Here is a 25,659-nt window from a genome sequence, read left to right as displayed (position 1 = left end):
ACCTGTACCAAGATTTGGAAAGATCACAGAGGGCAGAGGGTAGGGTAAGGATCTTAAGGGAAGTGCAATGTTTAGGTTGGGGAGAGGACAAAAAAACAGAGCTACCAACGGTAGGTTCAAGAGGGAAGAGAAAAGTCCGTGAACCTGTATAGTTCACAGGAATAAATTTAGCCAACAAACTTAGGAGAGCTCCTCTGTGTTCCAGGACTCAAATGCCTGAAAAGGTTAACAGTGGATCCACCATCTGAAACTGTTTTCACAAGGATCTTCAGATATCCCAAGTTTGTTTATAGCAAAAGAGGAATAACAGAACTATGTTGAAGATGACGAGGTTATCAATCTTCAGAAACCATAAGTTGGTAATAAATCATAAGATAATATTCAAAAATTTCCTGTCTATAATAACTTTTAAGGTAAGATCCACATGTACACTCTGCCAGGGTTTTTGTTTTTTTTTTGGGGTGGGTGGGTGCAGTGGGAAGGGAAGTTATCCAACTGCAAAGTCATTGTGTATCTGTATCTTGATCAGGATTATGGTTACACAGGTGTATACATTTGTCAAAAATCACTCAACTTAAGACCTATACATGGATAAATTTTATCTCAAAAAAGTAACAAGTTCAAAAAACAATTCAACTAAGAGAGAAAAAGTACCGTCAACTAATATAAGATGGAGCAGAACATAATAAAAACATATACATATACCTGAAACTAATATGTTGTATGTCAGTTATACCTCAATTTAAAAAAAAGAACACAAATGTCTCCCTAAAAATTTAATAGGTTATATTCTACATTAAAAAAAGTAATAAGCTGGAGTATTTCATACAGGAATTAAACCACAAAATGTCTGCAACCTTCACTGTTAGACCTCTAAACAAGAGGGGATGTGTTTTATTTTCTAGTCCCCAAAATAAAATGGATTCTGAGAAAACTTTAAGATAGTCAAAGACAGGTAAGCAGAAAACAATATGAAGAGACACCAAACAAATGACAGCTTGTGTGAATCTATAAAGGGAGGTCCACTGAAAGCCGCCTCAGGGATTTATTTTAGGTGATTAGGATTGGGAAAGAAAATCAAGTAAGCAAGTGCCAAGCAGTGAAAGCAGGAAAGCCTAAATTTAAAAGTTGTGAGAACTCAGTGTTCAAAAAAAAAAAAAAAAAAAAACCATCAACCACACTCCATTTTGTGTATATGATCATCCTATATAATGTAAGTGTCCTAACCTGAATTGTAGTGTGAGCAGATATAAAGTATCACTTTAGTGATCACCCTCAATCAACACCAGATAACAAATAAGGGGCTCTTGCTTATGGAAATTCCATATATTGAGCTGAATACTTTTGTCTGAATTTAAACCATGAATTATAAACAATATTCAGGTCCTCAACAGTCTCTTGTCTAGACTGTTCCAACTGCCTCCTACTGTGGTTACACACACACACACACACACACACACACACACACACACACAACTAATTTTAATCTTCCTCAATTACGCCACTTCCATGCTGGTAAAACTTCAGTAGTTCCCTAAAGTCATTCCAAACACGTCCAGTATGATTCAAGACCTACAATACAGCCCCACTCCAGCTCTTAAGCTTCATCTCTTATTTGTATCACACCTCACAAATACCCCATCCTTCTAACCAAACTGGTAACATTTTACCAAGGACAACTTGCATTTTGCCATTTCCCTGCTTTCTTCTATTTTTTGATCCCCCCCCCAAATTTACTGTCAAAATAGAACAGATCAATTTCATGGTCCCACTGCCCCCTGCTCAACTATACAGCTTTCCCTCCTCTGACTCTCCAAGTTTTAAACTGTAAACCACATATAAAAAGAATTTTACCAAGAATTATATCACAATTAATATCCATATACTGCTTTACCTTTTACAAAGCCCTTTCTTATCCCCCATACTAACCGATAATCTCCTTAAAGACAGTAGCTCTATTAGTCATAAAAATCCCTACAGGATCACTATTTCCTGAATTAGAATATTTTCATTGAATTAGAATATTTCAGAATCTCCTATTATTTAAAAAACCCTTCAGTTATACTCCCAACTTAAAAAGGAACCACAACAGAAGGGGGAAAAGGGTTCAATTTAAAGATAAAATTGCCATATGTTTCATAAGGAATATATTTTATTCTATAATGGAAAAAATAAACTTTCCCCCCAAATTAAACACCCATACACAATTATCTGGAACTCCTTAATGTACATGAAAATCTGTGGTACAGAATTGGCAACCATTAAATTCTGTTTAACTAAAGCTCTATTTATAGTTATAAAATATGTAACTCCACTTAATTTCACCCTTTATGTATTTCACTATATTATGCACCTATGGACATCAGACAGTACAGACTCATAAAAGGCTGAATAGACAACTCTAGTTTCAAAAATCCAGCTTCTCACAATGTCAGACATACTAGTTTTTGGCTTTTCTATCTTCACAGCCCTCTTCCCCATCTTTTGGTCTGTGACAATGGAGAATGAAGGTATTTGTACTTGTGAGAACTTCAATCTGTCTACATTTTACCAAAAATAGAAGCTGTCTTTAATATACAGTTTCATCCTTTTAGAACTGTAGAAAGATCTTAACATTGGGCACAGTAAGATACCCAAGATATATCTGTTAAACGAATAAAGTCTTAAGATGCCCAAGTGTGGAAGTAAAATTATGTGTTTTCATTTGACAACGCTCACTCTTGCTTGTTGAACTAATCTATATTTGACTCCAATGTCAAATCAGTCTTGTCATCTTGGAGAATTAAAATGAACAATATAACAAATTACACACTTTTTTTTTTTTGCTTCACCGTCTGGCATGCAGGATCTTAGTTCGCCAAACAGGGATCAGACCCGCGCTCCCTGCAGTGGAAGCCCAGGAGTCTTAACCACTAGACCACCAGGGAAGTCCCATATACACTTAATTTTAAAACAAATCATTCTGATCTCTATCTTGATTGGTGCACCCAGAAGATTACTCCCCAAAATAAAGTCAAGAAAAGGAGAGACTGGTTAGTGCCAGTAATAAAACCACTCATTTGCCTAATCATTCTTAAATGTTAATGGAGGGGCTGCGCTGGTGGCGCAGCAGTTGAGAATCCGCCTGCCAATGCAGGGGACATGGGTTCAAGCCCTGGTCCGCGAAGATCCCACATACCGCAGAGCAACTAAGCCTGTGCGCCACAACTACTGAGCCTGCACTCTGGAGCCCGCGAGCCGCAACTACTGAGCCTGCGCGCCTAGAGCCTGTGCTGTGCAACAAGAGAAGCCACTGCAATGAGAAGCCCAAGCACCGCAACGAAGAGTAGCCCCCGCTCGCTGCAACTAGAGAAAGCCCGCGCACAGCAACGAAGACCCAACGCAGCCAAAAATACATAAATAAAATAAATTTATTTTAAAAAAAGTTAATGGAGAGTACAGTGAATGAAAATGAAGAAAATGCTTTCTGCTAGAGGTATGCTTTTAGCAAAGGTGGGCTTGCTCTGTTGCCACACGACACTAGTCTATTCAGCCACCTGGAACACTTCCTGTCAATACGTGTGAAGTATCAGGTGTGGCCATCATTGACTCAACAGTCGGTTTCCAGACTAACTGACAAACTAACACTAAAAGAAACCAAGCAAAAATTGTTTTAAATCCTACTTTTCAAAAAGACTAAATCTAGTAAAATAGAACCCAAAAAAATCAGACAAGGACTGGTACAGAAAGGCAAAAAAAAATTTTTTTAAACCAAAATGACTCTGATGAACCATACGGAATGTGCCTGCATTTGAAGATGTTTAGAAAAACAAACCCCCATTTAAGCAAGGGGAAAAATCGAGCTCCATTCTGTCAGTTAACTGGAGTCTGTCACCTTTCTAAAGTGAAGAGGGTACAGAATAACCACCTCAAATTTAACTCATGAAAATTTATGACTTGGCAAACACCTGAAGTTTTTTATTGGCATTTAACAAAACAATTAGGCAACAGTGCAAAGAAATCAAGTTTTGCTATGGCGTACTGTCCATACTTTTCTATTCCTTCCTCTACAAAAAAGTCAAGTATTTCCAACATCCTAATCAACTGTTGCTCCATGTAACCAAGGGCATCTCACAGTATCTGTCTACCTAGGCAATAAGTTCTGAGACTGTGAAACAGCACAGCTTCCAAGAATGCATACATCCTCCCCCACACACAGCCAAGAAATAAAGTACTTGAAAAAAAACAGACAATACTAATAACCCACGTACATATTCCACAACTATATAAGCCATTCTGCTTCATACCTGTCAAATTAAGCCAGGTGATCTCAACCCATAGCTGCAACTGGGCTACTCCATTTATTTAGAAACACAAGCTACAACTTATTCTTTTCCAGAAGCTCCAGGACTATTTGTGAAGGGCACTTTATTTAGTCCTCTAAAGGGATACTGTGTACATTCTTTTACATATGCTGACCACAGTACTGAAAAATAATGGAAAATCTACTGTCAAAGAGCTCTCAAATGTCAAATTCAAGCTCATTTATCATCTAATTCATTAGATGCAAAAAAAAATCAAATTTCACACATTTCAATGAACATACAAAAGAATGTCAATTACAGATAAAAATACCAAAACTAGTTAACTGATTTTATGTAAAGCAGGCATAAACCCTAAGTGGTAAAGAACAAGTAAAACTATGCTTTCAAAACATTTTTTTTTAACTACTTATCTCAATTCTAGGCTCAGGCATTAACTTTTAAAGTCACCTAGTTATATACACCCGATCTCAACAGACACAGGATTTGGGAAGGCATATTAAACAGAATGAGATGTGTACCACTCAGTAGCCAAAAGAGTACTTTGATTTTTCTATCAAGTATTAAAGTGTTACCTTCGAACATCTTACCAAATTATTTCCAAACACTGCTGGAATTACATGAAACCATCAAGAAGCAAAAGTCATCCCAACAACGTGTGTTTGTCTAACATTTATTTGGCCAGCTCCTGGACAATCATATGGCAAGTGTGCTTCAAAGTATGAGAGCTCCATGAATCAACTAACCCCAAAATATTATATACGTTTAGGAAGTTCTTCTAGGCGCTGGGCTAAGTTCCAAGATAGTCTTGAGTATTACAAGCACTTATTCAGTAAGAGAGATAAGAATAAATTAGTCCTAAATTAGGTACAACTGCCCCATGATTAATCAGAAAGACACGAAAATTAATTTTTTTTAAGAAGTCGATGCTCCGCAGGGAGTTTCCTGGTGGCCTAGTGGTTAGGATTCCGTGCTTCCACTACCGAGGCCCAGGTTCCATCCCTGGTTGGGCAACTGAGATCCTGCAATCGGCCCGGGGTGGCCAAAAAGTGGGGGGGGGGGGGGGGGGGGGGGGGGGGGGGAACAAAACTCGATCCTCCTCATATACTCATTTCCAACTAGGCCCCAAACCTGTCTGAAATCAAATCAAATTCTCTACTCCTCTAAGCAACTGTCCGTACAAGTGTCCGGGTATGAATTGCTCTCCGCCAGAGTAACTGCCCCTGCACTTGGGGAAAACTTCATTTCCTAGTACCAGGGTCGGTCGGCCCCATTAACACAGTCACAATCTAGTCTCATGCTCCACAACTACGCTGTTGTCAGAGTAATGCCTTGGAGTGCTGGGTTTTGTTTTGTTTTTTTAATATTAACACGTGGGGGTCACAGAAGGGATCCCAGTTAAGGAAATCTTTCACGTGGGGACTCAAAGGGTTAAAGATCAGGGAAGTTAATGGGTAACAGAGAGGGTCCCGTACTCTCAGGATCCCCCAACTCATATCCCAACTTGAGGGCAAGGTGGCAAGTAAAAAGTGCCCCCACCGCCAGGTCCCCCTTCCTTCACCCAACTCCTAGGCCAGTGCCTTCTCCCGGCGCCCTGGCTCTTGGCTCCAGCCCCCGAGTTGAAATGCAGGGAGAGGGGAGGCATTTAGGCCTCGCCTCCCAGCGGCCTTCCTCCCCCGGCCGGGGCGGGAGGGGACCCAGGAAGCCGCGCCTGGTTCCCCGGGGCGGGGGATGGGGTGGGGGGAGGAGGGTGGAGAGCCTAGGCCGCGCCTCCCACCCCGGCGGTCCTAGGCCTCGGCCCGCCCGAGGCGGGGCCCGGGGTCGGGTCGGCGAGCTGGGCGCCGGCTCACCCACCTGGGTTGCCAGTCATTCCAGCTCCGCGGGTACTTGGTGCCGCCGCCGCCGCCGCTGCTCAGCCGAGACCCCGGGGCTCTGCGGCTCATTACCTTCCCCGACACGACATGGCCAAGCGCCGCCGCCCGAAGAAGCGCGAGTCGCCGCCCGAACCGGCCGCCGCCGACACTCCGCTCCGGCCCGGGTCAGAGGAGGAAGCCGAGCAGGAGGAGGAGGCGGCGGAGGGCGGGGGAGGCGGACGGCCGTTCCGGGTTCCGCCTGAGCCCGCAGCGCAGGACTGGGAGGCGGGAGCGGCGCGGTGAGAGGGAGGCGGAGGAAGGGGAGGCGACGTCTCTTACAGGGCCGTACGCGGCCCGCGACGCCGGGGCGCAGGAGGAGGAGAACAGCGAGGAGGAGGCGGTGGCCGCGGATCCTCAAGCTCACACAGCCACGGCTACCCCACCTCCCGACTCCGCCCGCCGCGCCGCCGCTGCCGCACGGCATGCTGGGAGTGAGGGGCGGGGCCGGCGCCCGCCGGGCCAGGGGAGAGGGGCGGGGCCGAATCGGAAGGGCGGGGCCTGGGGCGGGGGCGGGGCCGGGCTCAGCGAGCGGACGATCCTCCCGCGCCCTGCGGTATTCTGCACTATCCGCGGACCTCGCCGAGGTCTGGCCCCGCCGCAGGGGCTCACGGGAGAGGGGAATCTCCGCCACCACTCCCACACGCACACCCTCCCACATAAGCCCGGGAAAACACCTGACCCCTTGAGGGCCGGGCAGTAAGGTGTAAACAAGCATCCAATTAAGAACCTGGGGTGCCCTTGCTGGGGGGGGGGGGGGGCGCGCGCGCACACACACACACACACACACACACACACACACACACACACACGGAGGCGTGCCTTTAGGGTTCACGTGCCTCCACGTTCCTCACCTTCTACGGTAAAAAGTGGAAATTAAAAAAAAAAGAGAGAGGGTGGGTATCTATTTACCCAGCCAACGCCTGAAATGCCCATGGAGTCCTGACACCTCGACCATTTCTTCACATTGCAAAAAACTAAATTAAATCGAGAAAGCGGAGTACTCTCAAGCACCAGACCCGATTCCCTGCAATGTGAAATATGCTCTGAAATCCTCTCACCGTTACACTTGCCCACCTTCCCCTCCAAAAAGAGTCGGGGGGCTGGGGGGCAAACCTGAGCACTCTCTCCCCCACAGCGACAGTCCGCCAGAAAGACTTCGCTAAAGCATCTGATACATGATGTGAATGCCATCCATATACATTGAGAAAAGGTCAGCAAGATGCACATCGAACAGGTAACAGGAGTTACCTTTGGGGAGGATAGTAAAAAGGATCTTACCCTTGTCTGCACAGAGGGTCTTAACCTATTTTATGTTGCAAGAAGAAAGTCTTTATATGTTGCTTGTGTGATTTAAAATGGTTACCAAAAGTACTTGAGATTATGAGGTGTTACACACTCATCCCGCTTCAACCCTGGGCTCCTTTCTTGTGCACAGCAACCCCTCATAAAGGTATGATCCTGCCAGTTCTAGAGGATAGAAAGTTAGATTTTCAAAAGCACTTTTCTCCCCTCTCCCCTCCACCCATTCAGGAAAAAAGAAACTCCTCTGAACTGGGGCTATTTGACTCAACACAGAAATTCCCACTAGGTCAGACCCAAGCATGGTCACCCACATGTGTAAAAAAGAAATTTTTTTAATAAAATACCTGAGTGAAGAGAGATGCATCTAGAAGGTACACACTCTACCCTGAAATTTGCCCTGGGTTCCCCTGCACTTGCTGTGAGGAAGGATCCCACCAGTTGTAAACGGGGCCCTACAAGAGGTATCCTTTCTTCCCTACTCTCTGATGAAGAGAAAAAGTCCCTCTTGAATCGAGTCCCAAGATTAGGGTCCCCTCACTCAGTATGGTTCTCTCTGGAAAATTGTTAATCCTGCCACAAGTTATTTTGGTTTGTTTGTAGTTAATGTCTAATTACATAAGCAACAGTGAACATATTGTCCTCAAGTATGTTTTTAATGTGCAGCCTAATCATGATTTATTCTTTCATTCAACATTCAGCAAAATTTATTGATCATCTACTAACCAAGCAGTTGGGGACAGGGACAGAGATCCAGACTCAATCCTTGTCCTTAAGCAACTCTGGGAGTAGGGGTCAGAGAGATAGATCTATTATTAGAAATGTCTGGAATTGTTATGTTTGCTCAATCTCCCCTCTCTCCATCATTCTGCAAGCCTGTCTTGCAATCTGACTAAAAAGGCCCCTTCCCCCAAAGCCTTTTCTTAATTCTAAGTTTTGACGATTCTTGGACCTGTCTTCCTCAGATTCTTTTCTTTTTGTGCTCCAGGTAAGTTGATGCTCTCTTCCTCTTTGGGACCCTCAGACCCATGAGCAAATGGCTGATGTAGCCAATTAATCATTTTGACTTGCTTCAACAGTTGATTGCAACAAAGGTGCAGTGATGACCAAATTATGTCAATCGTTCAGCTTCCAAAATGATTCCCAACAGAATAATCAGAACCTTAGACCCCTGAGAAAAATGTCAGGAGTCCTTTAACCTTTTCAAATTACAGAACAACAGCAGAGTACTTCAAGGAAGGGCTCTGGGTTCAAATTCCAACTCCACTTAAGAGCTGAGGGAGCATCAGCAAAGCTCCTGACTCTCGCAGTGCCCCAGGTTCTCATCTGTAAAATGAAGATGATAATATTAGCACTGACCTCTTGAGGATGTTGAGAGGATTAATAGCGATCTTGCATGTAAAGTGTTTTTCACAGTGCCTTCCACATGGTAAGCAATCAAAAAAAATTACCTAAAGATCAGATTCACCACTTCTCTGAAGCACGTGGCTATTTGGATAATATTTGACCAATGAAGAAAAAGAAAAAAAAAGAAAAGTAGCTGGCAGGGGTTGTGCCCAGTTGCTCAAACAATTCCTTCTTATTTATCATTGTTTTTTCTACTTCTTTCATGGAAGTGATTAACCCTCAAAAACAGTGTTGGCGGGCTTCCCTGGTGGCGCAGTGGTTGGGAGTCCGCCTGCCGATGCAGGGGACACGGGTTCGTGCCCCGGTCCGGGAAGATCCCACATGCCGCGGAGCGGCTGGGCCCGTGAGCCGTGGCCGCTGAGCCTGCGCGTCCGGAGCCTGTGCTCCGCAACGGGAGAGGCCACAACAGTGAGAGGCCCGTGTAACGCAAAAAAAAAAAACAGTGTTGGCACAGGGGAGGTGTGAGGACATGGGAGGTGGGTGAGTGTCATGTGGCAGCAACTTCCTGGAAAGCAATTTAAGAGTGTGTGTCCAAAGACTTAAAATTAACGCCCTTTCCCCCACTAATTCTCCTGGGAAACTATCCTAAGGAAATGTGCCACATTACAGACAAAGTGATTTTCTTAAAATAAAAATCAGATCATGCGAACATCCTACTTAAAATGCACCAATGGCTTCCCATTCTTAGGATAAAATCCAGACTCATCATTACTAAGAGCCTGTAAAAGCTGGCTTCTCCTGCATTGCAAACATCCCAGGGCTGCTCATACCCAAAACAGGATCCTAACAATGGTTCTAAAGTTTGTCCTTATAGGAAAACGCCCTCATGTAGGCTGTACCCCAATTAAATCAGGATCTCTCAGGCATCAATACTTTTGACTTCCCCAGGGGATTCTAATATGCAGCCAAGATTGAGTAACACCACTTTTGAGCACCTAAGCACTGAAAAAGTTATTGGGGACCCCACCACATCCTCACCTCCCAATACATGTGGACTATAAAGACAATTCTAAACCACTGAGAAGAAAGAATTAAAAGCCCGGTTTTTCCCATGATGACTACTTGGATACTTAAAAATATATACACATCAAATATGATCAACTCTGAAAACTTTCCAAAATTTTTTCTCACTTCTTTTAGTAGTTTTGCTTCACTGGTTCCATTAGCACTTTTTCAGTCCACTCCAATAATAGAGACAGAATTTCAGTTCCTGAAACACACTTAGCCTCTCCAGCCCCTGCACTTTTTTGTACTTGCTGTTCCCTCTGCCTGGAATGCCTTTCCTACCTTTACTCCCATCAAGGTTGGTACTGGGGTAAAGAGTGGAGTGCCTCTGGGGCCAAATTTAAGGAGGCACTCACTCTTGAGGTTGTCCAAGTGCCAACCCTGCACTTGCACCAGCCTGTGAGTGAGTGCCTCCTTAAATTAGGGCCTCTAGGCACCTCTTTTGTCTCACCCTAGTCCTGGCCCTATTTTCCTGGCCCATCTCAAGTCTTTTTTTTTTTTTTAACATCTTTACTGGAGTATAATTACTTTACAATGGTGTGTTAGTTTCTGCTGTATAACAAAGTGAATCAGTTATATGTATACATATATCCCCTCCCTCTTGCGTCTCCCTCCCACCCTCCCTATCCTACTCCTCTAGGTGGTCACAGAGCACTGAGCTGATCTCCCTGTGCTATGCAGCTGCTTCCCACTAGCTATCTGGTTTACATTTGGTAGTGTACATATGGCCATGCCACTCTCTCACTTCGTCCCAGCTTACCCTTCCCCTCCCGGTGTCCTCAAGTCCATTCTCTACGTCTGCATCTTTATTCCTGTCCTGCCCCTAGGTTCTTCAGAAACTTGGTTTTTTTTTTTTCAGATTCCATATATATGTGTTAGCATACGGTATTTGTTTTTCTCTTTCTGACTTACTTCACTCTGTATGACAGACTCTAGGTCCATCCACCTGACTACAGATAACTCAATTTTGTTTCTTTTTATGGCTGAGTAATATTCCATTGTATATATGTGCCACATCTTCTTTATCCATTCATCTGTCGATGGACACTTAGGTTGCTTCCATGTCCTGGCTATTGTAAATAGAGCTTCAATGAACATTGTAGTGCATGACTCTTTTTGAATGATGGTTTTCTCAGGGTATACCATCTCAAGTCTTCTGAGAGGTTTTCCCTGACCTCCCTGCTCAAAAAAGCTGGCCAGTGCCCTTTCCAGGTGTGTTCTATCACACACCCTATTTCTTTCCTTGGTAACACCCATCACCATCTGCAAGTATTGTGTCTCTTTGCATATTTATTATCTGTCTCACCCTTAGGATATGAGCTCTGTGAGATTCAAGTCCATACCTGTCTCACCTTTACCGCCTCCATCCCCAGCACACAGCACAGCACCTGACTCAGAGTAAGCACTCAAAAAATAGTTGTTAGTGGAAGGAATGAAATGGAAATTAACTAAGATATGGACCAAGATTGATACAGAAGTATTGGTCTCAGTTTTACTTATAAATAGCACACACAAAAAAAGAGGGGGCATTATTTCAGTGTCCAACAGTAGGAAACATTAGGAGACAGTCCATTCGTACTTGTAATTTTCTTCAGATTATTAAAAATTATAATTATGAAGATTTTAATGGAATCGGGAAGATATTATGCTTACATGTTTAAAAAAGAACATGAAATAGAGAGATGCAAATCAAAACTGCAATGAGGGGCTTCCCTGGTGGTGCAGTAGTTGAGAGTCCACCTGCCGATGCAGGGGACACGGGTTCGTGTCCCGGTCCAGGAAGATCCCACATGCCGCGGAGCAGCTGGGCCCGTGAGCCATGGCCGCTGAGCCTGCGCGTCCAGAGCCTGTGCTCCACAACAGGAGAGGCCACAGCAGTGAGAGGCCCACGTACCGAAAAAAAAAAAAAAAACTGCAATGAGGTATCACCTCACACCAGTCAGAATGGCCATCATCAAAAAGTCTACAAACAGGGGGACTTCCCTGGTGGCTCAGTGGTTAAGACTCCGTGATCCCAGTGCAGGGGGCCCAGATTCAATACCTGGTTAGGAAACTAGATGCCACATGCATGCTGCAGCCAAGAGTTCACATGCCGCAACCAAGGAGCCAGCAAGCTGCAACTAACAAGCCCGCCTGCTGCAACTAAGACCTGGTGCAACCAAGTAAATTAAATAAATAAATATTTATTTAAAAAGTCTATAAACAGGGACTTCCCTGGTTAAGAATCTGTGCTTCCACTGCAATGGGCATGGGCACAGGTTCGATCCCTGATCAGGGAATTGGGTCCCACATGCCATGCAGCATGGCCAAAAACAAAGTCTACAAACAATAAATGCTGGAGAGGGTGTGGAGAAAAGGGAACCTTCCTACACTGTTGGTGGGAATGTAAATTGGTACAATCATTATGGAGTACAGTTTGGAGGTTCCTTAAAAAACTAAAAATAGAACTACCATATGATCCAGCTGTCCCATTCCTGGGCATATATCTGGAGAAAACCATAATTCAAAAATATACATGGGGCTTCCCTGGTGGCGCAGTGGTTGAGAGTCTGCCTGCCGATGCAGAGGACACGGGTTTGTGCTTCGGTCCGGGAAGATCCCACGTGCCGTGGAGTGGCTGGGCCCGTGAGCCATGGCCGCTGAGCCTGCACGTCTGGAGCCTGTGCTCCACAACGGGAGAGGCCACAACAGTGAGAGGCCCGCGTACCGAAAAAAAAAAAAAAAAAACATGCACCCCAGTGTTCATAGCAGCAATATTTATAATAGCCAAGACATGGAAGCAACCTAAATGTCCATCAACAGAGGAATGGAGGGGACTTCCCTGGTAGCACAGTGGTTAAGAATCCACCTGCCAATGCAGGGGACACAGATTCGAGCCCTGGCCTGGGAAAATCCCACATGCTGCAGAGCAACTAAGCCTGTGTGCCACAACTACTGGGCCCACGTGCCTAGAGCCTGTGCTGCACAACAAGAGAAGCCACCTCACTGAGAAGCCTGCACACCACAACGAAGTGTAGCCCCCCACTCACCGCAACTAGAGAAAGCTCACGCGCAGCAACAAAGACCCAACGCAGCCAAAAATAAAATATAAATTAATTAATTAATTTTAAAATGAAAAAATACAAAACAGAGGAATGGATAAAGAAGATGTGGTATACATATACAATGGAATGTTACTAAGCCATTAAAAAGAATGAAATAATGCCGATTGCAGCAACATGGATGGACTTAGAGATTGTCATACTAAGTGAGGTAAGTCAGACAAAGAGAAACATTGTATAATATCACTTATATGCAGAATCTAAAAAGAAATGATACAAGTGAAGTTATTTACAAAACAGAAACAGACTCACAGACTTAGAGAAGGAACTTCTGGTTACTGGGGGGAAGGGTAGGGGAAAGGAATAGTTAGGAAGTTTGGGATTGACATGTACACACTGCTATATTTAAAATGGATAACCAACAAGGACCTACTGTATAGCACAGGGAACTCTGCTCAATATTATGTAAAACCTAAATAGGAAAACAATTTGAAAAAGAATAGATACATTTATATGTAAAATAAAGTAAAATAAAATAAAATAGTGGCAGAACCAAAAAAAATAAAATGTGGTACATATATACAATGGAATACTACTCAGCCATAAAAAAGAATTAAATAATGCCATTTGCAGCAACATGGATGGACCTAAAGCTTATCATACTAAGTGAAGTAAGTCAGACAGAGAAAGACAAATGTCATATGATATCATTTATATGTGGAATCTAAAAAAAATGATACAAATGAACTTATTTAGAAAACAGAAACAGACTCACAGTTTCGAAAACAGACTTGTGGTTACCAAAGGGGAAAGGTGGAGGGAGGGATAAATTAGGAGTTTGGGATTAACAGATACACACTATTATATATAAAATAGATAATCAACGAGGACCTACTGTATAGCACAGGGAACTCTATTCAATATTCTGTAATAATCTATATGGGAAAAGAATCTGAAAAATAATGGATACATGTATATGTGTAACTGAACCACTTTGCTGTACACCTGAAACTACCACAATATTGTAAATCAACTATACTCTAATGTAAAATAAAAATTAAATTAAAAAGTAAAAAATAAATTAAAAAGAGCATGAGATCCAAATGTGAACATGTGCTATGACCTCAGCTCAGTTAAAAAAGGGAGGGGAAGGGCTTCCCTGGTGGCGCAGTGGTTGGGAGTCTGCCTGCCGATGCAGGGGACGCGGGTTCGTGCCCCGGTCCGGGAGGATCCCACATGCCACGGAGCAGCTGGGCCAGTGAGCCATGGTCGCTGGGCCTGCGCGTCCGGAGCCTGTCCTCCGCAACGGGAGAGGCCACAGCGGTGAGGGGCCTGCGTACTTCAAAAAAAAAAAAAAAAAAAAAAGGGAGGGGAAGGTTTTATAGAAAAAAGATTAGAAAAAATGTATTAAATTTACTTAATATTGATATCCTGTGATAAGTGGGATCACGGGTGATTTTTTTCCCCTGCTTATTGCTCGTTTTCTAATTAAAATATAGAAATAGTATTTGAAAACACAATTTTTTTTTTTTTTGAGGTACGCGGGCCTCTCACTGTTGCGGCCTCTCCCGTTGCGGAGCACAGGCTCCGGACGCGCAGGCTCAGCAGCCCTGGCTCACGGGCCCAGCCGCTCCGCGGCATGTGGGATCTTCCCGGACCGGGGCACGAACCCGTGTCCCCTGCATCGGCAGGAGGACTCTCAACCACTGCACCACCAGGGAAGCCCTGAAAACACAATTTTAAGGAACTTCCCTGGTGGCACAGTGGTTAAGAATCCGCCTGCCAATGCAGGCCACACGGGTTCAAGCCCTGGTCCAGGAAGATCCCACATGCCACAGAGCAACTAAGTCCTTGCACCACAACTACTGAGCCTGCACTCCAGAGCCACAACTACTGAGCCTACGTGCCACAACTACTGAGTCTGCGAGCTGCAACTACTGAAGCCCACGCACCTAGAGCCCGTGCTCTGCAACAAGAGAAGCCACCGCAATGAGAAGCCTGCACACTGCAAGGAAGAGTAGCCCACCCTTGCCACAGCTAGAGAAAGTCCTCGCACAGCAATGAAGACCCAATGCAGACAAAAATAAATTAATTAATTAAAAAGAAACACACAATTTTAAAAAAGCTAAAGCATTTGATAAATACGTATTGAATGAACGAACAGAGAAACAATACTCTTATGTGGCAGTGACCGACATAGAACAATTAAATAAACTTTGGCCAAGGCATAGAGTGTTAGCTCTAATAATGGTGACCAACTCTAGCTAATATTTATTGAGCATTTGCTAATGCCTATTTTACTAATTTACTTCATGGAATTCTCCAAAACCACGCTATGCGGTAGGTATCTCTGATGCCAAGAGTAACTGAGCAGCCTGTCCAAAATCACCCAGCTGGTAGCAGGCAGGGGACTGTCATAGGCAGGAACAGAAGGGACATTTGGTCCTGCGCCTGACTTCACATTCATCAAGGTTTCAGATTTAGACCTTTGACGTTATTGCCTAATGAGGCTATACACAAGGTCCCAAAAACACACTGACAAGGAAGTAGCCTGGATTTTAACAATTGTGTCCCCTTACCAGCCCACACACCTCGAGGGGCTGTGCCTTTACCCTTTATAATTGTATTACATTATTCACCTGTTGAATAGGTAATCCTTTTGCATTGTAGTTTCTTCCCTCTTGTGTTAAAAGTGGTCAGCTGTAAAAAGAAAACTGTTAAAATATACCATAAATGCTGTGTCCTGTTCGCTATTTCTTAATTTTTTAATACACTCAGAAACTCCAAAACTATAAGTTGACCTGAGCCTTTAACTTCTGAAAGACCCTGGCATCAGGATTTGAACACAGGCCCCAGGATTTTCCTAGATAGATCTTCCAAATTTCCTAGACAGACACTCAAATGTATAACCTGAGTAAACAAATCTGGGGATCTATAATCCCCAGATCTGGTGCAGGATTAACCCCAATTCGGCTCCAAAAATCAAGGGATGTCATTCTCAAACAGGAGACTGGAGTACAAGAGGGATTTTTAAAAAGTAAACCCCACATCATAGAGACATTAAAGCAGATTTTTTGAAAAGAAAAACAGCAGCCCTCATATTCCTGCTCCCAGCTAGGAAAGCTTTGTCACAGGTCAGGCTCCCTCAGTAAGGGCTATTTTTATAGCCAGTTTTCAAGTTGGTGCTGAAGGAATTTGGCTGGGAAACCTCTTGACACATTTGAAATCTCCCCTCAGGCTGCCTCAGCTTGAGGCAAGGCCAAGCTTCTGTGAATCAGGGCACAAGATGTGCTGCCCAGTGACTCGTGCACACTCCAGACAATAAAATAGGAGGACAATGATGCCCATCCAAAGCTGTTTGTGACATAAAGTGCAGGAAACATGAGGGTGAGATTCCCCCATGCTTGGCTCTGAGGTGCCCAGGAAGTTATATGATGATTCTAAAGGAGCCAGCTCCTTTGCTTTTTAAGATTTAAGCAATATCAGGCACATATGTAAATAAAATGCAGATTATGTAAATAAAATTTCCCCAGCAAGTCATTGCCATCTATTGTTTGTACAGTCATCTTTTAACATTTTAAAAAGATGTCTTGTGTTGGACTTCCCTGGTAGGGCAGTGGTTAAGAATCCGCCTGCCAATGCAGGGGACACGGGTTTGAGCCCTGGTCAGGGAAGATCCCACATGCCGCGGAGCAGCTAAGCCCATGCACCACAACTACTGAGCCTGTGCTCTAGAACCCGCGAGCCGCAACTACCGAAGCTCACGCGCCTAGAGCCCGTGCTCCGCCACAAGAGAAGCCACCGCAATGAGAAGCCCGCACACCGCAACAAAGAGTAGACCTCACTCGCCGCAACTAGAGAAAGCCCGTGCGCAGCAACCAAGACCCAATGCAACCAAAAATAAATAAAAATAAATAAAACTTTAAAATAAATAAAAAGATGTCCTGTGTATATCTCCTTCTTGTACCTAGTATATGTCTTTCTGAAGAACTGGATTGTAGGGGAGCAAAACTTTTTTTTCAAATGCTAAATGTTAAGTATTGTCCGGCCAAAGATAGTTTATCTTCCTTTCTCGCAGGCCTTTAGTAGAAGCTCCTACCAGTGTAGAATTTGGTTTTTCCTCATTTTTTAATCTGTGACTTCTAGTGTCGTTTCCTGGTCTCTTACCCACCTTCAGCCTTCTGAAACGTTTTGCCTGAAGTCAGGGCCCACCAGGATTGGGTTGAAGAGAAAGGATATTAATGTGTTGGGGGTGGGAAGAGGAGGTGTAGAGATGGAAGTTAACCCAGGGCAAAGAAGACTGGTGCCTTTAGTACTTGTTGTCACTGCCTGGAAGTCACCCAAGTCTGATATGATGATGATGATACAGTTGATAATAACAATAGCTGACATTTACTGGGCTTTTGCTCCTCCCCATTCATGGTACAAAGGCTCTACAATAACCAGCTCATCGTTCATGGAACCCTCAAGATGATCACATAAGATTGATTGCTCTTCTTATTCCCCTTTTACAGATGATGCAGAGGCTTATAGTGGACACAACTCGCCCAAGGTGACATAGGTAGCATACAGTAGAGCTGAAGCTTAAATTCACATGCCTGTCCCCATGTTGCCCGGATAATTTACTTAACCAACAATCGACTTAATGCATCAATTTCTATGAGTAGCCATTTTTAAAAAAGCAAACAGGTGTTGCAAATTTAATTCACTGTAGTTAAAGAGCCTACCAAATAAGGGAGGGATAAATATTTCCCTGCAGAGCTTCTCGCTGAAATAGAACTCTTTGACCTCTTTAGTGCACTGCTATATGCGTTACTGAAACTGAAACGATCCCTTCATCCCATGCCAAGGAGGCAAACGCAGGCTTATTCTGGAAGGTCTTCTGTGCTACAATGATTTGAAGGTCACTCTGCTTGGCCTGGGTGTTTGGAACATCCCCCAGGCATACCACCTCTCAGGGGACCCTCCTGCTGGGCCCCGGAAGAAGCTTCTCAGTAAAAGCATGACTTGAGGTGGCTTTTGGATGCAGGGGAAGCAGATGGCCGAGTATGACATCACCTGGGGTAAGGGAAACAGAAATATGAAAATAATAGGATTGTAGGAAAATAATAGCCTAATCTCCAAATCACTGGCTTGTGTTTGGGAAGTGTTTATTCCTAGCAAATACCAGGGATGGAAGAGAGCTAATAAAAGACAAAGCCTTAAAAAAAAAAAAAAAAAAAAGACAAAGCCTGGCCTTGAGCTCCCCAGTTTAAACTCAGAAACCACCTTTTTCACCATTTTGTTAAAATAATAGTGACTACTTACTGGGAATTTTAATTATATTTATTTCTAACTGCCACCCTTCCTGAAACGCTGGGAGGTAAATATTATCAAATCCTGATTTTTACATAGGAGGAAACTGTACTCAGAAAGTTTCATGAGTAACTTGCCCCAGGCCACCCAGCTGGTAAATAGCAGAACCTGGTTTTAAACCCTGGGCTATCTGATGTCGAAGAAAACCTGAAAACCACTTGAGGGGCATGTAATGGAGGAATATTTTTTCTGGTCAGGCCATAAAGTACCAAAATGATGTGCTTCTAAGGACACTATCAACAGAGTGAAAAGGGAGAAAATATCTGCAAATCATATATCTGAAAAGGAGTTAACAAATAAAGACCTCCTACAACTCAATGTGGGCAACAGCAAAATATACAACTCAATTAAAAAAAACGGGCAAAGGACTTGAAGAGACACTTCTCCAAAGAAGATACACAAATGGCCAATAAGCACATGAAAAGATGCTCAACATCACTAATCATTAAGAAAGTTCAAAACAAAATCACAATAGGATACCACTTTACACCAATTAGGACAGCCGTTATAAACAAACAAACAGAAACTAACAAGTATTGGCCAGGAATTGGAGAAAATAGAACCCTTGTAAGTTGCTGATGGGCATGTAAAATAGTGCAGACACTGTGAAAAACAGTATGGAGGGTCCTCAAAAAATTAAAAAATAGAATTACCATATGATTCAGCCATTCCACTTCTGGGTATATGCCCAAAAGAATTGAAAGCAGGAACTCAAACAGGTATTTGCGCCCCCATGTTCATGGTAGCATTATTCACATAGCCAAAGATAGAAGCAATCCAAGTGTCCGTTGATGGATGAATGGATAAATAAAATGTGCTAAATCCATACGATGGCATATTATTCACCCTTAAAAAGAAAGGAAATTCTGACGTATGCTACAATATAGATGAACTTTACAGACGTTATACTATGTGAAAGAAACTATACACAAAAAACAAATACTGTATGATTCTACTTATAGGAGGAACTTAGAGTCATCAAATTCATGGGGACAGAAAGTAGAATGGTGGTTGCCAGGGCCTAGGAGGAGGGGAGAATGGGGAGTTACTGTTTAATAGGTGTAGGAAAAAAAAAACAGGTGTAGAGTTTCGGTTTGGGAGGATGATGAGTTTCTGGAGATGGATGGTGGTGATGGTAGAACAACAGTGTGGATGTACTTAATGCCACTGAACTATACACATAAATGGTAAATTTTATGTTATGTATATTTTACATCAATTTTAAAATGGTAAAAAAAAAAGTAGAGAAAGAACAAGTCGTAGGAACTATTACTGTTCTCTACCTAATAACTCTGCCTTCCTAATGTTAACACGAAGCAAAAATAACAATCTCTAACTTAAAAAATAATAATTTAAATTATTTTTAAAGTAATGAATAATGGATTTTTCTTATGTGCTATTAATAGAAATACTTTTTAGATTAAAAAGTATTGCTGGGCTTCCCTGGTGGCGCAGTGGTTGAGAGTCCGCCTGGCGATGCAGGGACACGGGTTCGTGCCCCGGTCCAGGAAGATCCCACATGCTGCGGAGCGGCTAGGCTCATGCGCCATGGCCGCTGAGCCTGTGCGTCCGGAGCCTGTGCTCCATAACAGGAGAGGCCACAGCAGTGAGAGGCCCACGTACCGCAAAAAAAAAATATATATTGCTAACACCAGCATCAGAATAGAGTTTGGGAAAACTGCTGGAACCAAATTAACTCTATTCAAACTTTCTGGAAGACAGAACATATGAATAAGAGTGGTAGTTTATACTAACATTGTCCAACATGGTAGCCACTAGCCACTTGGGGCTATTGAGTGCTTGAAATGTGGCTGGTTCCCATTGAGATATGATGTAAGTAAAATATACACCAGCTTTCAAAGACTTAGTACCAAAAATAGAGTGTAAACTTCTCATTAATAATTTTTGCATTGATTGTATGAAGTAATAATATTTTGGATATATTGGGTTAAATAAACTATATTGTTAAAATTAATTTCATCTGTTTCTCTTTACTTTTTCTTTGTTTTGTTTTTTTTTTTGGCCGCACTGTGTAGCTTGTGGGATCTCAGTTCCCCGACCAAAGACTGAACCCAGGCCCTGGGCAGTGAAAGCATGGATTCCTATCCACTGGACCACCAGGGAATTCTCTCTACTTTTTAAATGTGGTTATTTTCTCTTTACTTTTTAAAAGTTTCAAATTATATATGTGGCTCAAATTATATTTCTATTGGACAGAGCTGTGCTAGATAAAGGATAAGAATGAACCTTTATTAAGCACTGTCTAAGGGATGCTGACACTGTATCTGGGCAGCTCTAGAGATACAAGCTATTCCTGGGGCCTTGGCCGCTCATCTGCAATCTCTGCTGAGAATTACCTCCCAGGGTCTCCTCACAAGACCCAACCTTTCTAACCTTCAAGGCCCAAATGAGATCTTGCATTCAATTTATCTTTAAGATCTGACCCTATAGAATTATCTTAACCATTCCTTTTGACACCTAAGTGTATTAAGTCTTAACTCCCCTATCAAGCCGATGTGGGTGGTTTGTAAGATTTTTGGTGAGGAAACACACAACAAGCACCCTATGTCTTCTACTAGTGTATACACACAACAGACATCAACAATCAATCACAGCACTATACCCACAAGAGACATTAGGAATCAATCACATGGACTTCCCTGGTGGCGCAGTGGTTAAGAATCCACCAGCCAATGTAGGGGACACAGGTTCAATCCCTGGTCCAGGAAGAGTCCACATGCTGTGGAGCAACTAAGCCTGTGCACTACAACTACTGAGCCCTCGTACCACAACTGCTGAAGCTCATGTGCTCTAGGGCCTGTGTGCTGCAACTACAGAAGCCCTTGCACCTAGAGCCCCTGCTCTGCCACAAGAGAAGCCACCGCAATGAGAAGCCCGTGTGCCGCAACTAGAGAAAGCCCTTGTGCAGCAATGAAGACCCAATGCAGCCAAAATAAACACATTAAAAAAAAATCAATCACAGCATATTTGCCCTCCAAGCCCATTCAAGGTCTTATTATTGTTTTTAATACAGAGCTCTAGGCAGCCACTACCCATTGATCAAAATTGTCATGAGAGAAAAAACCTATTTGTCAACCCTGTAATAGAGTCTTAGTGAATAAGATTGACAGAGTAAATTCAGCAAAGAAGCATATGTTTAAAGTTTTCTCTCTTTGCATCATAGATATAACAAAAAAATGAGACCAATAAGTGGATTTTATTAATAGTGTGTCTTTAGCATGCTATTGTTGCCTGACACCAGGTATATGGGTAATGCCCATATGTCTACTGAAGACCGGGGAAGTTGTAAAACATGTCTGTCTCTTTTGGGAATCTTTTTAGCAGGTCCATCATTCCCTCTCCAAGTAGGTACTGAACAAAAGGTATTGGCATTATATACCACGTCAGGGTCTCCAAAAGTGAGTTTCACAGAACACTAGTTCTGTAGTTCTCTAGGATGCTAATAAATATTCAATGAAGAATGAAATCTCTAGTCAAATAAGTGAGAAGCACTGGGTTTATAAAACGTTAAAATGATTTATTGTTACTCTCCAAAAAGAGGATCTAGTATGCTCCCCAATTTTTCTGATGTAGAGTCCCATTTTCACATCTTGAGGAGCTACGTTCTAAGAAACATATTTTAGGAAATACTGTTCCAAAGATTAGCGCTGATGCTTTGTTTTTGAAATGGCTCAGGAGAGGGTGGGAGGGAGGAACATTGATGCTAAGAATCACCGTAGTCTTTCCTTTATTTTCAAATTTATTTCTTTGAACCCGGGCATTTGTTGCCATCATTTAATTGATGGTTAACCGGTGATAGATGAATCATCATGGTTATTTAGAGTGGAAGACAGATAAGCCATGGCCTGATCCACCCCCTTGAGTTTGCTGATGAGCAAACTGAGGCTCAGGGAGATTAAGTGCCCTAGCCAAAGTCACGAAGCGTATCAGTGTCTAACAAATTAGAAAGCTAAAAAAAAACAAGGGGGGGTAGTTAAAATATGAAGTGGCCCAGAACTATCACCTCCATAATCTCCTGTCCCTTAGACTACCCTCATCTTTCATTTGTTTACTTGGTTTACCTGCAAGAGAAAATCACATTTTGTGGGAGGCCCGTGAATGTGGACACACCCCTTTCATCCAACAGAAATAAAGAAGAGACTTATTACAGCAGAAAGTGGGAGAGAGACTCAGCTCTGTCAGCCTCCCTGGGGAAAGTGGGCAAAGTGAGTATTCATGTTAGAGTTCTTTCTACTCATGACGATACCATTCAAAGAGCTTCTCTGGCTTGGTTTCTAGAGTTCTGGACATAACTTTACTGTTCTGAATGCACAGTGTCCTCCAAACGTGGGCCCAGTGACAAGTAATGGTTAATGGTTGGAGCTGGCCTCTCAGCGGAGAGCTTTGCAGAATTTGACAACTCAGCCGACCTCGGCAATTCAGCCATCCCACACATTTCATGGCTTCTACTCTTGTGCAGCCCAAACAATTTTCCCCCTGGCAAATCTAATCAACACTGACCTTGACTAGCTCAGGGTTTCTCAACCTTAGCACTGTTGGCATTTGGGGCCAGATAATTACCTGCTGAGGGGGGCTGTCCTTTGCAGGACGTTTAGCAGCTTCCCTGGCCTCTACTCCCCGGATGCCAGTGGCATCCCCTAACTTGTAACAATCAAATATAGGTCCAGACATCAACAAATGCCCCTTGGGGAGCAAAACTGCCCCTGGCTGAGAACCATGGTTAGATGAACCCAAGGAGGATGACCACCACTTCCAACAGACAGTGAGCTTCTCAGACAAGGGACTCAGGAAACATATGTTAATCATCTTTGTATCTCTCTCCCTGGCACATAGTAGGTGTTCACTCACCAATTCATTCCACAAATATTTGTTAAGCACCTATTATGTCCTAGGCACTCTTGCAGGAGATAGGGATACAGCACTGAACATCAGGTAATCCCTGGCTTCAAGGAGTTTATATTCCAGAGGGGACAAGATATTAAAAATATAAATAAAAGTATAAATAAATATAGAGGGTAATTTTAGGCACTAAGGGTTTTGAAGAAAAATTGCAGATAAATATGAAAGAGGGCTGCCTTAGACAGAGTAGTCTATCAGTTGGAATTAAGTTGGTAACAGGATCCAAAATAACTGTGACTTCAACAAAAGTTTGTTTCTCTCTCAAGTAGAAGTCCAAAAGCAAGTAATCCAGGGCTGTTATGGCAGTTCTGCTCCATGAAGTCCTCAGGGATCCGTCTCCTTCCATTCTGTTGCTCTGCCGTGCTTGGCCTCCATTTCCAAAGTTACCTCATGGTCTGAGGTGGCTGCTCCAGCTCCAGCCATCAGTTCACGTTCCAGCCAGCAGAATGAATAAATGGGGAGAAGAAGCTAAAGGCATGTACCAATGATTTTTTAAGGCTGGTTCTTGGATACTGCCACATGATATTTCTGTTTATATTGCATTGGATAGAACTTAGTCATGTAGCCATAACCAGTTTAAGGGACACTGGCCAATTACGGACTCAGCTAAAAATAGGAGGTTCCATTTCTTTGAAAAAGGGGAAGAGTGGATACTGGGGGATGGCTAGAAGTCTGTGAAAGAGATGGTCAGGGAAGGCCTTTCTAAGGAAGAGACGATGAGAAGGAAGGCTGTCATGAAAGAACTTACTGGCAGGAGATGCAGATGTGCAAGCGACCTCAGGTGCCAGTAAGGGGGAAAACAGGTGGAGGCTAGATCACATAAGACTTCTGGGGCATGGCTGACAGTCTGGATTTTTATTCCACTTGCAATGAAAAGCCTTTGGAGGGTTTTGAGCCAAAAAGATATGTTATTTATGGTTTCAGAAGATCACCCTGGCTGCTGTGTTAGGTCAGAAGTGGGAGAGGCAGAGAGATGGGTTAGCAGGCTGTTGGAGTAGAGAAAATGGTGGCTTGAATTTACCTATACAGTGCACAAGGTGAGGAGTGATCCCATTTTTCATATAATGCCATGGAATATCAGAGTCAAAGTGCACAGGGCTACCTGAGGGATTTGATATGGGGTGTGATAGGAATAAGAAAAAATTAGAATGTTTTCCAGGATTTGACATATGGCATTGTCATTTATTGATATAGGAAAGGCTTGGGAGGAGACAAATTTGGGTCAAGCGATCTGTTTTGACCAAGTCAAATCTAAGATACATATGAGATCTCCAACTAGAGATGCCAAGCTAAGAGCCGGAGATGCAAATTTGAGAGTCATCAGCCTAAAGATGGTGCCTTAAGGATAAGTGTGAACACAATGTTAGAGACAATTGGCTCAAACAAAAGGAAAGTTATATGTTTTTAAGCGCAATCAAACGAATTAAAAAACCTAGAATCATCCATCTTAAAGGCCCTCCCTACAAGCCCACTTCGGAATCACCAAGTATGCAGCTCTTTGCTCTTGGTCTTCTAGTTAAACCTGGCTTAGCATGTGTAACTAGAAGCACCACTCACAATAAGCCAAAAGCCTTTAACTTTGTTAAAAAGAACCCCACAGGGCTTCTTCTGTTGTATTTGCATCACATCAATGGGGTTTTCTGATTTTTTAAAAAATTGCAGTTGTGCAATATTTAGGCCACCCTATAGTTTATTATTCTTTTTAATTTTTAGATATTTATTTATTTGGCTGTGCTGGGTCTTAATTGCAGCACGCGGGATCTTCATTGCTGCTTGCGGGATCTTCGTTGAGGTGCGCGGGATCTTGTGGCGTGAGGGATCTGGTTGCCTGACCAGGGATTGAACCTGGGCTCCCGGTGTTGGGAGCGCAGAATCTTAACCTCTGGACCACCAGGGAAATCCCCATCCTATAGTTTAAATAGGCTTTTTTGGGTTTGCTTGGGGGAGTAACCAACTGATGCCATCTCTACAGGAAAACAAACTTGAAGGTATACATTTGGGAACACAACCAGCTGCTTCCAAGTTAAGAACTGCCGTCACATGATTTCCATCAGACCCAATGCCTAACACCTAGGAGTTTATAATGTAACAATAAAAGTAGTAGCGCTAGATAGCATTGTTTATTGAGCATCATCTATATGCCAAGTACGTTACAGACAGAATTCTAATCTTCACGCAGGCTTGATGGGGAGGTATTATTCTCCCCCATTTTACAGATGACAATACCAAGCCTCAAAAAGATTGTGTGTCTGACTAAAGAACCAGATCTGCCTTTCCTTAGACTTTTCAAAAAGCCTAATTATTCACTGAGCCTTATTACTTATTGGAGTATCTCACTTAGCTTTCCCATTTGCTCACCTAAAAGTAGAAAGCCCCATCTCATTCTTTTTTTTTTTTCTGGTCAACTATGGTTTCTGG

General features: G+C 43.1%; 1 protein-coding gene and 1 long non-coding RNA gene across 5 annotated transcripts in view; both read right to left on the bottom strand.

The window, feature by feature from the left end:
- The window catches only part of SMG1 (SMG1 nonsense mediated mRNA decay associated PI3K related kinase), a 97,666-nt gene extending 91,094 nt beyond the window's left edge, over positions 1-6,572 (bottom strand). For 3 of the 4 annotated variants that reach the window (XM_033839564.2, XM_033839561.2, XM_033839562.2), the window contains exon 1: positions 6,156-6,571. Coding sequence is in view for 3 of the 4 variants with exons in the window: in XM_033839561.2 (XP_033695452.1) it covers positions 6,156-6,244 (89 nt within the window). In the remaining variant the exon portion in view is untranslated. Of the gene's footprint in view, positions 1-6,155 lie in introns of all 4 variants that reach the window. The other variant, XM_033839563.2, reaches the window with a different exon arrangement.
- Positions 6,573-7,897: 1,325 nt separating this feature from the next.
- LOC109547743 (uncharacterized) overlaps positions 7,898-25,659 on the bottom strand; it is a 72,555-nt gene continuing 54,793 nt past the window's right edge. The window contains exons 2-5 of the long non-coding RNA XR_002173702.3: positions 18,975-19,168; positions 17,694-18,024; positions 15,606-15,666; positions 7,898-8,839 (exon numbers count right to left, since the gene is read on the bottom strand). This is a non-coding gene — a long non-coding RNA (uncharacterized lncRNA). The remainder of the gene's footprint in view (positions 8,840-15,605; positions 15,667-17,693; positions 18,025-18,974; positions 19,169-25,659) is intronic.

This window comes from Tursiops truncatus, chromosome 15, assembly GCF_011762595.2.
Source record: "Tursiops truncatus isolate mTurTru1 chromosome 15, mTurTru1.mat.Y, whole genome shotgun sequence".
Lineage (NCBI taxonomy): Eukaryota > Metazoa > Chordata > Mammalia > Artiodactyla > Delphinidae > Tursiops > Tursiops truncatus.
Note: the sequence above shows the minus strand (reverse complement) of the source record. Positions and strands in the feature narration are given on the sequence as shown.